Raw genomic sequence first — 14236 nt, forward strand, 5'->3', positions numbered from 1 at the left:
TGTGGCATGTACACTCAGGGGTATCAATTATATTCATTATCTGAGTGCTATGATCTATGGGTCCGGCCATCTATAGCACATTGCTGAACTGTTTCACAGCTTCTCTTCCACTAACCCCACTTGCTTAAGCAGCTCATAACCCCAGCAACAGGCTCCACTAAACCTTTGCTTTGTAACTCTGTTTCTTCAATCGGTGTCAGGAGATGAATGATGGCAGCCCAATAAATACCCTCAATCTTCAGGTCTTTCCCAGGATCCTAGCTGGTGGTGACCAGTAGCTCAACATTGATCAGCCCACTAGGAGATCAGCAGAAGCTCCAGCTAGGGTCTATTAGGTCTTATCCCCTACAATCAGAATCATAGCTCCCATGTTTAAATACTGCTGTTGGTATCAGTGTTCTAGTATAGTTATCCCAGCTAGTGAGGAATGGGATTTATAGTCTGAGAATAGTGTTTAAAATCATGCTGCCTAGGGACTAATCTATACTGTAGACCAGCAACACCCAGCACCCTATTCCACTTCAGCCCCACCCACCATTCCTCAATACCAGTCCTCTCATCAACCCTGTTACCCCACTCAGTAGCTCCCACAAGCTTCCCATTGTTTCCCCCAGGACCTGAATCCTAACAGCAAAGGATTGTGGGATATGGTGTGTTGTGAGCTGATATTTTGGCCATTTTGTAGGTTGCAGACTGAAAACATTTCAGAGCCATGGTTCTTGAGAAGGGTTTTGCTAGCACAGCTCTCAGACAGAAACCTTGCTATTCAGGGGAACTAGGCTAAAACCCTGGGAGCAAACACCACATCTACAATAGTCTTTCTTTTGCCATCAGAGAACTTTTACCCCATCATGTTTTTTTTTTTAAATACACGCATCCCTATGCATTTTATTTGCATCAGTCAATATCTAAACTGGGTGCAGTTTTTTTCTATTTTTCTTGCTGTACACTAGGAGATATTTTTTGCTTCCCTTTAAGTGGGATCTTTGAGGAGAGAAGGAGTGCCTGCACACGTCAATCTATCTGCATCTTCAATGCTAATGATTGCAATGCAGTACACATCAAATCCCGGTATGTATAAATAAATATGCACCATTGTTTGTATCTCTCTGTCCTTGTAAAGGTATGAGTCATGAAATATTACGTCAGAGAAAGTGTTTGAGAACTCAGCTCGCTGGAAGTTCAGACAATTGGAAATGCTGCTCCTCACCATGCTGGAATTGCAAAAATGGATTTAAAAATAGTCCTTTTAGTTAAAACTTGGCATTTCTGAGACTGGTATTTGAAGCAGCAATGTTTCCAGACAACTAGGCTTTTCAGGATTCCATTTTAATTTTATTTGTTTATAATTTTTATGGATAATGTTGATTACTTGTAAGTAGTTTTTCCTATTTTTATCCAATTAAATGTTCACAGACGTGCAAAATTATGTGTTTTAAGCATATTTTACCAATTTCTATTGATTTAAAGTTCACAGTTGTGGGTATTGGGGGAGTCAGAGAACGAGGTCAGGAGTCAGACCATAAATATTTAGTGACAGTAGATATCAAGACTGAAAAAAAACTACAGCTTTGTAACCATTAAAATATGAATTGTCAACATCACATGTTAAAACATACAAAGTACATATTCTTAAATCCAACTCTAGTAAGTTCTCAAGCAGTATTTTTCTTAACCGAAATTTACAGATAGGAAGATTATTATCAATGAAAATATTTTTTTCATTGGTTTGTGCATGTACAGTGAATTTGAGACTTTAAAACAGTCCTGCTTATTCTAGCTTAACATCAGAAAATGGAACATTCTAACATCCATGTTTAGCAATAATTACTAACTGCTATCAGTCATAATTAAAGGTCTATAGGATCTGTTTTATTGTCTCATATACTGGACTCCTGATCTGCTAGAATCACAATTGTTGTCACTTTTTTTAGCAAGACAGAGATTGCTGTCTACTGGCTCCAAAATAAACTGTAATTAATTTAATTGTAATTAAAAAGCACCTGAAGGCAAAATCTGCCCTCTCTAACTTTGGCGCAGCCCCAGTGAAGTCAGTGAGGTCACACTACTGTCAAGTGAAGATAACACTTGACCCATAGGAATTGTCTCTCTTTGCCATAAACAACTCTCTCCCGTTCTATTTATTTATTAAGTGGTGTAGATATTGAAATGCACTGGGCTATCTGTACCATGAGCATGTGAAGAAGTCTCCCACAATACAAACATAATTAACCAAAGCTTAATAAAAGTAGGCCACAACATAGAAATAAGCTATTTTTATGACAAATTTTAAATATGAATGAGATTTTTGTATGAAGTATTTTGCTTTTTGACTCCCAGATCCCACAGCACTGTTACACCAGAGCTGAATTTGGCATCATATATATTCATATACTGCCATAAAAACAAGATCTAAGTAAATAGGCAGATAAATCAGATGTAGGCAAAGGGAACTACTCCATATCTGTGCAAAGAGTAAGTGCCAAAATTTGGTACACTAGTAATTTACTGCATTCCTCAGCATCAACAAACTACTGATATTTAATTTCTGACTCTCAATTATCTACTCTAACCCCAGGACAATGAGCCCTTAGCAAAGTGTTCACTTTGTAAACACTGAATTAAACAGAATGTAGATTCAATAAACTAAACTAAATGCGACACAAGCCATTTCTTGAACTTGAGTTTCCATTTCAGTGTCATGCTTATATGGTCTTTTCTCTCTTAGTGTATCATTGTCAGTTACTGGAATGCCTCATGAAATATAAGCAAGAAGTATGGAAAGTAAGTTTGTGACTAAATATATCTTATATAGACAATGTTGTTTACAATAATGAAAACCAGATGGCTTGAAAACTGTAGTCGCTTTGAGCCAGAAAGTCAGAAGTAGTGATTTTCATATATGATCCTCCTGCTGAATTTGGGGCAAGCATGTGTTGGTTGCTCAGAATTGGAATTTGTAGATGCTGTTCCATCCCTTCAGATCAGGGCCTGTTTTCTGAATACTACTTAAATGTTGCTCATATTGGGAAAAATCTTGTAAGAGCAAGAGATCTTACTAATTCATATTGGACTGAATTTTTATGAGGATGGTTTGTGTGTAGTATCATTGAGGCCAGAGGTAATTTAGTCCCATTTAACCTCAAATCTGGATTCTTATCCTTAGCTTGAACCAAATCTGGATCCAGTTATGGATCCAAACTCCACCTTTTTGGTTTGTATCTAGATAGAAGGCTTAATTTGCTTGAAGTTATTATATGTTATATGCATTGTGGTAGCATCTGAAGGCCCCAGTCAAGATCACAGATCCATTGTGCTAGGTGCTTTACAAACATATTGGTAGAGTTGCCATCTAAGCTCCCCTAAAGAGTTTGCAAAAGGTGATGGGCAGGATGTAAAATGTATACAGTTGGTATATGTGTAAGTACGTTTGAAAACATACATAAAGTAATGTTATGAAATGAGTTGTGTTTCATTACCATGCAAACTAAACAGGCTACACATGTTGTTCCTTAGGACTTGCTGTATGTAATAGCTTATGGTCCTTCTCAAGTAAAACCTCCGGCAGTACAAATGCTATTCCACTATTGGCCCAATTTAAAACCGCCAGGGGCCATAAGTGAGTACAGAGGATTGCAGTACACAGGTAAGTGCAAAAATGTTTGTATGAACCCAAATAAATACAATAAACGAGGTGGTCTGGTGTGTACTAGTGTTAGCTGTTAGCTCCTGTCAGAGGGATCCTAACTACAATATTCTATAGGCAGATATATTAAGTATAGGCAATGTCTATTTCAGTGTGCTTTCAAAAGGTGATGATAACTGGTAGAAGTTATGGGCAGTAGAAGATGGGATCAGATCCAGTAAATCCAATGTGTCAGTCCCAACGCTCAGTGGATAACCTCTCCCCATAAACCTACAGTGCAAAGTCCCGAACTGAGATGTAAATGTACCCTGTAGGTACCCAGAAGGAATCCATTTGATGTCCCTTTCTACTCTCACGTAGAAAGATGCTACTGACGTCTCATTTGCTATAGCTGCTGCTGTTGCTATGACTCCTCTTCTAGCTATTACTGTCACTGGAGTCAGGTGCAAACACAGCTCAGTAGGAAAGTTCCCAGGGCTGGAAAGAAGGATGTGGGAAAGCAGGAAGAGAGAGACAAAGCCGAGTAGGTAGATGGCACGAGGTCTCATGCTCACCTTCCTCTGTGCTGTTTTGCATCTTATATTGGTAGGGGACTGTGCTTCTGCTGGAATGGTTCTTAAGCATGGAAACTTCCTTTTGCTGCTTGTTGGCCTTAACTCCATCTCTCTGCTTTGAAGAATCATATTTTTAATGTTGTGTTGTGTTTTTGGGTTTTTTTTCCATTTTGGAGTACAGTTGGGCTGGCACCAGAAGCCCACACTCAAATGACCCTGAGCTTTGAGACATTCAGAATGTGAATTTGGGTCTGGATCCACTGGAATGCACTTCTAATATCTGATTACTGTCACTTCCTATGTAGCATTCACTTTCCCTTTTTAATGAGGTCAGATTATTGGGATTTAAATGTTGCTCTGGTTTGTGTATTGCTGATCTCTGACCTTGTTCATTGTATTATTATATTTTAAATTGTTGTGCGGCTCATTTAGGGCTAGATTGTGTCTCTAGGACACAGTATTACCACCCGCAAGAGAGCAAAAATAAAGATTTGAACCCCAACAAATCATGAGATTGCCCCCCAAAATCATGGGCTTTCTAAAATAAAATATTCTGTTCTGTGGTTTTTGGTCTGTCTTCTGGTTTTTGAACTGCTCCTGCCCATCCCCAGTGTATGCATGACAGTGTTGCAGATGATTCGACATTTATTGGGTAAAGTGATTTTTGGCTCCCGCTACAGGAGCTCTCGCCCCTACATTTGCCAGTCCCTCCCTCAGCTTCCCCTCTGCTACTCATGGATTTTCATCTCCCTCTCCCAGGCCTGGAGGACTACAGCAGGGTACCCTCTCCCCCCTTCCAGTCGTGGGGGGCTCCTGCGGAGGAACACTCATGCTATCCTATCCCTCACACTGCTCAGAGGATGGGATGGAGTTGCCCTGAGCAGCTGGTCTGCTTAGCTCCTTCCTTTCCCCTCCCCTCCTGTCAGAACAGTTTTGAATTGCTATGGGGTGGTGGTGGGGAGAGCTTTTCCTGTAGCTGTCCTGATTGGTTGCTCAGCCCCAGGAGGCAGGTGAGTGGGGCAGACAGCTGATTACAGGGAGTTTCCCCCCTAGGCATGGTTCAAATTCCCTAGAAGACTGGAATGTGTGACAAAATCTGAGCATTGAGTACACAGCCCTTAGTAAGGGATAGTGTGTTGCTAAGCTGCCCTAGGATCAGCTCATGAACAGGTCGTGTCTTCCTTTGTATTTGTACAGCAGCTAGCACAATGGGGCCCAGTCTGGATTGGGGCCTCTGGGCACTAGCATAATAGTACCTATGAATAATATTTTTTGTTTGTTAATCAGCTGTGTTTTGGTTTTGCAGCCTGGAATCCCATCCACTGCCAGCACATTGAATGCCATAATGCAATTAACAAACCAGCTGTGAAGGTACTGTTATTTCCGCAGGATCAGAGCTTTGCCCAGTTGAGGGCCTTAATGTAAAATTTCTGTAAGCCCATGGGTTGAAGCTAGGGCCCCATTTTGTCTCCGGTCATACACGGAAGTCGGTAAGACTTGTGTGTAATCAAGGGCTGAGTCTGGCATGGAAATCGCTTGCAGTTACCCATATCTTTAATGGCCTGCTTTTGCTTCTACTGAAGTCAGTTGCAAAACTCCTATTGACTTCCATAAGATCAGATACAGGAACTAAGATGGCAGCGTGGCCTGTGGAAACTAAAGGGCCTAAGAATACATCTTGATCTAGATGGCCTATGTAGCCTGGCTGCTCAGATGAAGATGGAGTATTTCCTCCATGAGCTATGTCCCCATATTAAATATAAGGATGGTTGCGGGCCACATGTAGGGTTACCAAGTGTCTAGTTTTTGACCAGAACTCCTGGTTGAAAAGGGACCCTGGTGGCTCCGGTCGGCATCACCAACCAGGATATTAAAAGTCCGGTTGGTGGCACAGCGGAGGCCCAGGGCTAAGGTAAACTCCCTGCCTGCCCTAGCTCTTCGCAGCTCCTGGAAGTGGTCATCAGCTCCCTGCAGTCCCTGGGTGCATGAGTAGCCAGGCAGGCTTGGCATGCTGCCCCTCCCCTCTCCCTGAGGCCTAGCTCTGCAGTTCCCATTGGCCAGGAACCGTGACCAATGGGAGCTGTGGAGGCGGTGCCTGTGGGTGTGAGGGCAGTGCACAGAGCCTCCTTGGCTGTGTCTAGGGGCTGTAGGTACCTAGTGGCTGCTTCCTGGGAGCCATGGTAAGTGCCGCCAGGACTGCGCAACCCCTCCCGCATCCCAACCACCTGCCCCAGCACGGAGTCCCCTCACACACCCAATCTCCCTCCTGGAGCTTACACCTCACACCCCAAACCCCTACCCCAGCCCAGTGAAAGTGAGTGAGAGTAGGGGAGAGTGAGCGATGGAGGGAGGAGAGATGGAGCAAGCAGACTGGGGCGGGGCCTCAGAGAAGGGGTAGGGCAGGGCCAGGGCCTTGGGGCAGGAGTGGGGAAGGTGTGTTCAGTTTTGTAAGATTAGAAAGTTGGCAACCCTATCCACATAGAAAATCTCTGGAGTGGTCTCTGGCTACCCCAGTGTTATGTTTTCTCAAAAATATTACTAATTATTTTCTCCAAAGTGCTTTAGAAAGGAGATGAATAGCATCATCCCCGTTTTACAGGAAACAGGAATCACAGAGAGATTAAGTCATTCAGACCCCCGGGTCATTCAGTGGGCAGTAGGAGAGTCAGAAATAGAACCCACATTTTCTGAGTCCAAGTCTGGTGCACACTGCCCGTAGTAAAGCTATTTATTTCATGGACCTAACCTATATTCCAGGCACCGTATAAACATTAAAACAATTAAACTGATCAAAATGACACATGATAGATCTCTCTCTCCCAGCAAACTAGTCTCCAGTCTATTATAATGGCAAAAAAAGATGTTCATACTTGACTTCAGATCTCCCAACATTTCCCACCCAGCATACTTCAACCCCAGCCCCTCATCCAGCCCTTCCCAGTCACCCCCCGTTAGGTCCTCCCATCGCCAGAGAATGATAACAGGCAAGTGTCACATTGTGACCTAAGGGTCACCCCATTTGAACTCCAGCCATTCAGTGGGGAGAGTAACTCTTAGTGAGATTTACAGTTCTAAGGTTTGTACATGTAAATACTTAATGCTTAAAGAGTCTCGAATGGACTTTCATTTAAACTACGTTTTGCTGTAGAATGAAGATCCGAGCTATGTAGAGATATATGAATTGAGGCCTATTCTCTCTTAGATACATGCCCAAAACTCTTGTTAATAGAGAGAGGGTGGAAGTTACATCCGAAGAAGAATCTACTCTCTGTCATTCACAGCAAGATGAAGCTCTTGGCTAGATTAAGAAACACTTTAATTTAGTTTAGAAGTGATACTATGGTGTCTGTTAGCGATTGCCTTTTGTCTTTACTGCCCCCTTGTGGTGGAACTGGGTGACACAGCAAGGCTGCTCAGTTTGCATTCTACTCTGATGGATCCCCTCACCATCTAGCCTGCTCATGGGTCCTTCGTCGTGACCCTAGCCCTCCGGCTGCATGGCTGGTAGTCCTTTCCTCCTTTCAGGGTGCTGAAGAGTCCAATGCTTCAGGAGGTCAATCACCTTAGATGAGAGTCCTACAGTCATTGATCTCTTTGAGTGTGGCCCGCTTGCTCAGGGCCTTAGTAAACCCTCCTGATCGGTTTGGTAGGGAAGCCTAAGGCCTGGCCATTTTCTGGGTTCCAGGCTAGGAACCCTGTATAAAGGAGTTTATGTCAATTTCTTTCAACCCTTTACTGTTTCCCTGGTGTGCTTTGTAACATGCTGCTCCTGTAGACTGTTCCTCTAGTTCACATCTTGTGGTCCTCTCCTCTAGAGGGTCTGGTTTCCTCGGTGGCTTCTCATTGGTCTGTTACAGAGACCTCTGTTCTCTGTGGCTCTATAGCCTCTTTGGCACTCCCCAGGCTGTGCTCCAAACTGTCCTTTTGGTTTCCCTTCTGGTTTCCCACATCTAGAGGAGTGTGCCCCCAGCCCTCCTCTTGAAACTAGGTTTGTAGTTCTAGTCATCAGCATGTTTCAGGTTCAGATTAACCAATGTGCACTTGGTTAACTTGCACAAGACCTACCAGAACACAAAACAACACCTTTCCCCACAAATCCCATATTTGATTGGTGCTGCAACCCTGTGTGTCAGGTTGCAATGCTACTAAAATTTGGTCCAGCCACTGTCATGTCCAGGGCCGGCTCCAGGCACCAGCCCAGCAAGCAGATGCTTGGGGCGGTCACGGGGAAGGGGCGGCATGTCCTCCACCAGAAGTCCAGGGGGATGCACCTCCTCGTTTGAGAACCTCTGCTCTAGAGGGTTGGAGCAGGGCAGCAAAATGAGGTTTTGCCTAGAGCAGTGATTGTCCTAGCCACTTACTCCTTTCAGGCCTTGTGTGGCGTGGACACCCCATCACAGGGCCATGCCTTGTGACTGGGGTGGGCTGACCTCTAGGCACCAGTACCCGTAAGAGAAAGATCAACCCGTCAGTATCCATGTCCAGACCTACGACCGTCCTGCTTCTGAGTACTTAAATAGTGTAATGCGTCTGCTCAGATGTGTAATCATGTTGCCATCTAATGGCTAACCTACAAAAAGGATAAAAGCTTCGCCACTAGTGCAAGACAGTGGAGTTATTCTTTTAGCTCTGGTAACAGAAGCCTGCATTTTGAGAGTCAGAACTCCTGGGTTCTATCTCTGTTATCACATATGTGCTGTATAGCGAAGAGCCATGTTGCTTGTATACTTGCAGCATACAGATGTTGCAAGTGACACCACTGAGATTGAAAGATCTAGAATTCTACCTTAGCTTGGCCTAAAAATATTAAGCCAAATTCTCCTGTATGAGAGTCTGCCTCTTAAAGACAGAACTGCAATGACCATGAAATATAATATGTGTTTAGTTATAGTAATGTAACAGAAAGACATACCTGTGTTATTGTGTGTAGACCACTCCCATAGGCCCACTTAAAGCAAGAATGCAGAAAACAGGACTGACAATGCTCTCCTTTTACACAGACTGGTTCCCTGTTTTGAGCTTGTCTTTGGCAGAAACCATTTGGGACACAACACTGGCAGGTGCTGAGTGCCTCCTGCAAGATGATGAGTGCCCTCCACAAACACTGATGCCAGTGGATGCTCATTACCTTGTAGCTTTGGCCCCTTGGATTGTTATGAAACCAGACCACTTTCATGGAGAGAGAAGTTCATTTTGTTCTTCCTGTGTGTTTCAGATGTGCATAGAACCTTCCTTGTCTGTGGCTCTGGGTGATAAGCCACCCCCGCTTTACCTGTGTGAAGAATGCAGCCAAAGGATTGCAGGGTGGGTAGACTAAGACTCAGAGATGAACGATGATCACAAATAGTCAGTTAAAAACAACCACATACAATGAGTATACAACTCCAGATTCTAACACCCTCACTCATCTTGAATAGAATCTTACTCCACAAATAATCCAACTGAAGTTAATAGACCCACCTGTAAAGTAATCTGCTACCTGGTACGAGTAATTGTAGCAGAGTCCGGCCCAAAGTGAACAGCATTTGCTTTTAGTTGGCACATTAGTCTTAAAGATAAGATTTGTGAATGATATGATTTTATGTTATGAATCCATCCCCTTTTTGCACAAGAACAATGTCTCTCCCTGCTCCTTACCATTAAGAGCACTATAGTGAGGTCTCCCTTGCTGAGGCATCATTACATTTATGGAAAATGTACTTCAGAACGTTCTCTAGTGTACACCATGAAGCAACTGCATAAGGAGTTAAAATTAGATCACACTTGTGAAGTACATGCAGAAATACATTCTGACATGATTTATCCTCACATTTTAAGTTTTGTTTGGAAACTTGTTAATTTACAAAATCCACTAATTTGCAATGTGTCTCCCAATCATTAGTGCAAATGAGTGAAGTTCTGCTTAGTTCAGAAGCTGTGCATATTTATTTTTGGCTGTTGTTTAACAGACACCTCTGTATCATAGCAGCTGCAGGGAAAAGTAATTAAATTTCACAGAAGTCATCTTTGCTTTGAAGTCATCCTTGATTTAAAGCTGCAGGGAAAAGTAATCAAATTTAGTGGCAGCCCATGGCTTCTAAACAGATATACAGTGTATGGAACAGGTACTTTTCCTTTTTTCATGTTTGTCTCACACTGTTCACCATCAGTTTTTAATCTCAGGATATACAGAACACACTGTATTTTCTAAATTGCTAAATTAATATCTTCAAAGTAATATTTGAAAGTCTTGAACATGGACAAATATCAGCACAGTGGTAATTTGCAATCAATAAGGCATAACCAAGAGAACTGATTTAAAATAGCCTGCTGTTTATGATGTGCTATTTACAGAAAAGCTTTTTCAGAACAGTGTAGATCACTGACATTTCTTTTGTGCAAAAATAATAAAAAAAGGGATGTTAATTAAATATTTGAATTATTTTAGGGACCACAGTGAATGGTTGGTTGACGTTCTCCTGCCACAAGGTAAGATTTACTTTAAGGATGAATCACAAGTAATTGTGACTTTACAGTCATAGGTTTGTTTATTTTTCTCTGTTATCCGAGGTATTTGTGTTATACTTTCAAGAAGACCACACAGAATCCTAGAAGATAATAATTGTTTACACTTAAATGCTCCTTAGCATCTTCAGAGTAGTGTGCAAACTTTTCTAGTTGTTATTATGTCTATTATGGTGGTCCGTAAGGGCAAACCAAGAGTGAGGCCCTATTATGGTGGGTGCTGTACAAACAGACTAGCAGATGGTCCCTGCCCCAAAGAGCATCCAGTCTAAATAGACAAGACAGACAGAGGCTGAGGGAAGAAGTAGAACACACAAGTGGAATGAACACTGCTAGCAGCAAACATGTTAATTCTACCATTTGGGATGCATATGGATTTACTTGGGAGGGGATCAGCTAAATGGAAAGAAAAGGGAAGGGAAAGCATGGGTGGAGCTGGGAAGAAGAGGGTAAGAGGTGCAGGTGTGGAGTGAAGCTGAAGTGAAGAGAATGTGAAGGAGAGGGAGGTGGAGGGAGTAGAGCAAACAGCCAGTCAGCACAGGACAGAGAAGGTCCAGACAAAACTAGAAAGTTCTCTGAATGCCTCGACATACAAAGGACCCTGCTTTGGCTGCTTCTGCTCCCACCAGCTGCAGTCTCTGGCTGGCTCTTGCCTCCTTTCTGTCTTGTCCCAAGCCCATATAGTGCGGGGATGGGAGTCACCACACTGAGGGCATTGGGACCTAGGTGGAGTGGCCTCCCTGCACAGTTCTGGGTGAAGAGGTATGTTGGGGGAAGGGTAGCTCTGGGTGGGCCCCATTTGATCCCTTTTCTCCAGTGCAGCAGTCAGTATTGCCAACTTCAAGAGATCAAAAATCATGAGCTGGACTCCCAAAAATCATTGGCCTCAAAATCATGACATTTTAAAAAAAGTTTATACTGTGTTTTTTAGGCCAGTCTCTTTATTTCTGAACTTCCCTTATACATTCCCAGGGGATGTGCATGTAACAGTGTTGCCCACTCTCCACATGTAATGGATAAGGTGATTTTTGGCCCTTGCTGTAGGAGCTCTCACCCCCACATCTGCCCTTTTCCTGCCCGACAATTAATCCTGTATCCCAGTCCCCCATCAGTTCTCTCTTCACCCAAACCTCCTCAGTACAACCCCTGCCCTCAGTTCAGTCTCCCAGCCCCCATTATCACCACCCCAACAGTTCAGCCCCCTACCCTATCCACCCCCACTGCCCTCAGTTCACCCTCCTGGCACTCACCCCATCTGTTCAAAACGCACCATCAGCCCTCACCCTCCTCACTTCAGCCCCCTCTGCAGCCTCCAGCCTCACCTCTGCTCCTTAAGATTCTTCACTCTCCCCAGACCTAGGGGGCAGCAATGGGGTCCCCTCTTCCACTTCTTAGGCTGGCAGGGGACCAGCCACCCATGTCTGACAGCTGGAACCACAGCTGTGCCTGGGGCAACTGACAGGATTTCTAAGTAAAATTAAGCCTCACTTTTAGAACACTCAAATGTCAGGATTTTTTTTCAGTTGATGCTTGTTTGAGGTTTGGCCCTCCTCCCCTTCTATCAGATGAAGATTCTCTTCCCTGCTGGGGTAGAGCCAGCCAGCTGTCTCTTGTTAGTTTGATAGCTCTGCTTACCTGATATGTAAATGAATTATCATTGTCTAAGTACTTTGGAATTAACTGCTGGATGGAGAAAACACCTTCCTTTGTTTAGAATGGGGTATCTCCTGTTTGACTGGAAACACATGATTTGTGCCATGGCTGACAAAAAAAAAATCCTGACTTTGAGAGGCCTCTTGCAAGGTGGGGGAGGGATAGCTCAGTGGTTTGAGCATTGTCCTGCTAAACCCCAGGTTGTGAGTTCAATCCTTGAGGGGGCCATCTGGGGATTTAGTTGAGGATTGGTCCTGCTTTGAGCAGGGGGTTGGAATAGATGAGGATCTTCTGAGGTCCCTTCCAACCCTAGTAATCTCTGATTCATGAGTGAGGCTTAATTTTACTCAGAAATTGCAACTCTCACCATCAGTTCACAAGAGTTGGCATGCATGAGCAGTCCTTGCTTCGCCTATTTCAGGACCTACCAGCTCTCGTCTCTTGCACACCCTATAGTTTACAGCATGCAGCTACCTAACTTGGCCGAAACAGCCTGGCACTGGTACTGTACCACACAGTACTGCACTCTTGAGATGACACATCCATGCAGGAGAGAGAGGCAGTTGTGGCTCACGTTTAGATTTCAATGGTCTGCATTTTATCAGCCCTTGTACCCAGATGTTATGACTTGCTGTTGGAGAGAAAGGGGCACTGGTTTAAATTGTGCTAGTATAGAAAGTGAATGTAATTATGAAGAACTTTCCTTCAAATTACAGGGCCTGACTTTGCAGTCCCTAGGCAGACAAAGCTTCCATTAATTTCACTGGAATTTTCGCTTATAGAATTTGGCCCATTGGCTGAGTATAGTTGACATCAATCATCTGATGTGTTCCAGATACAAGTAGAGAAACCTACCATATAGCTGGAGGAAAAGGATAATATTTGGAAAGTCAAGTCAAACCCTGGAGGCTCTTTTTACACATATGTTTCTCCTATGATTGCCATGGTAAGGGAGAAAGTGATAGTACTGTGTTGATATTTTGTATACCTTCCCCTTACAGCTGAAATTTCTGCTATATGTCAGAAGAAGGTAAGACTAAGTTGTTTCTGTGATGGAGCATGATTTGCTGTGTTTGTGCATAATGTCATCCCATTACTGTGTGATATATTTTTTGCCATCTGAAGTTTTTTCATTGTGTATCCATTGCCACATTTGTTAAGGGGAAATGAAGGTGATTTAGCAGTGAGATTTGTTTTGGCTCAGATTGCTGCAGTATGACTCTTGATTTTGAGATGTTTCCATTAAAATGATAGCTTAACAAAGCAGTCTTATTGTTCAATTGATCTTACTAGTCTGTGTATAATACTGCTGTAACCATGTGGGACTCACCTCTGCGGCACCTCTTGCTGGTACTTTCTGGGAATTAGCTCTCCAGCCATTGGAGCGCCCTCCACAGGCCAGTGTCCTGTTTTCGCCAGGCCCCCATGTCCCTCCCGAATCCAGTGCCCTTTGCACACCGGGGTGCTGCCCTCAGTCTCTGGGTCTCCCTTCCCTGGGGAATCCCCACCCCTGCCTCACCTCAGTATATGGCTACTGCCCAGTCCCCATGTAGCACCTGTTCACTGGGGTAGACTGCAGTATGTAACCCACTCATCACAGGCAACAGGAGTTTGGACCTGCTGCCTCTGCCTACCCTTGGGCTGCCCCCTGCAACCTCAGTACCTATTTGGCCTTACTCTGGGCCTGCAGCCTGAGGGTGGGGGGAGGTTTCCAGGCCGGAGCTTCTGTGGCCCTTCCCAAGCCCTGCTCCTCCTTAGGTATGCTTCCCAGTAGCCAGGCCCCTCCCTCTCAAAGGCTAGAGAGAGAGTGTCTCCTGCTCCTAGCCCACTGCCCTCTTATAAGGGCCAGCTGGGCCCTGACTAGGGCATGGCTACAATT

General features: G+C 44.0%; 1 protein-coding gene across 7 annotated transcripts in view; it reads left to right on the top strand.

The window, feature by feature from the left end:
• Positions 1–14236, top strand: part of UNC79 (unc-79 homolog, NALCN channel complex subunit) — a 151714-nt gene that overhangs the window by 20683 nt on the left and 116795 nt on the right. For all 7 annotated transcript variants that reach the window (XM_050953167.1, XM_050953166.1, XM_050953161.1 and 4 more), the window contains 7 exons: positions 979–1071; positions 2729–2784; positions 3517–3646; positions 5507–5571; positions 9416–9504; positions 10628–10668; positions 13359–13387. In XM_050953167.1, the coding sequence (XP_050809124.1) occupies positions 979–1071; positions 2729–2784; positions 3517–3646; positions 5507–5571; positions 9416–9504; positions 10628–10668; positions 13359–13387 (503 nt within the window). The remainder of the gene's footprint in view (positions 1–978; positions 1072–2728; positions 2785–3516; positions 3647–5506; positions 5572–9415; positions 9505–10627; positions 10669–13358; positions 13388–14236) is intronic.

The sequence above is a fragment of the Gopherus flavomarginatus genome, chromosome 5 (genome assembly GCF_025201925.1).
Source record: "Gopherus flavomarginatus isolate rGopFla2 chromosome 5, rGopFla2.mat.asm, whole genome shotgun sequence".
NCBI classification, from domain to species: Eukaryota; Metazoa; Chordata; order Testudines; family Testudinidae; genus Gopherus; species Gopherus flavomarginatus.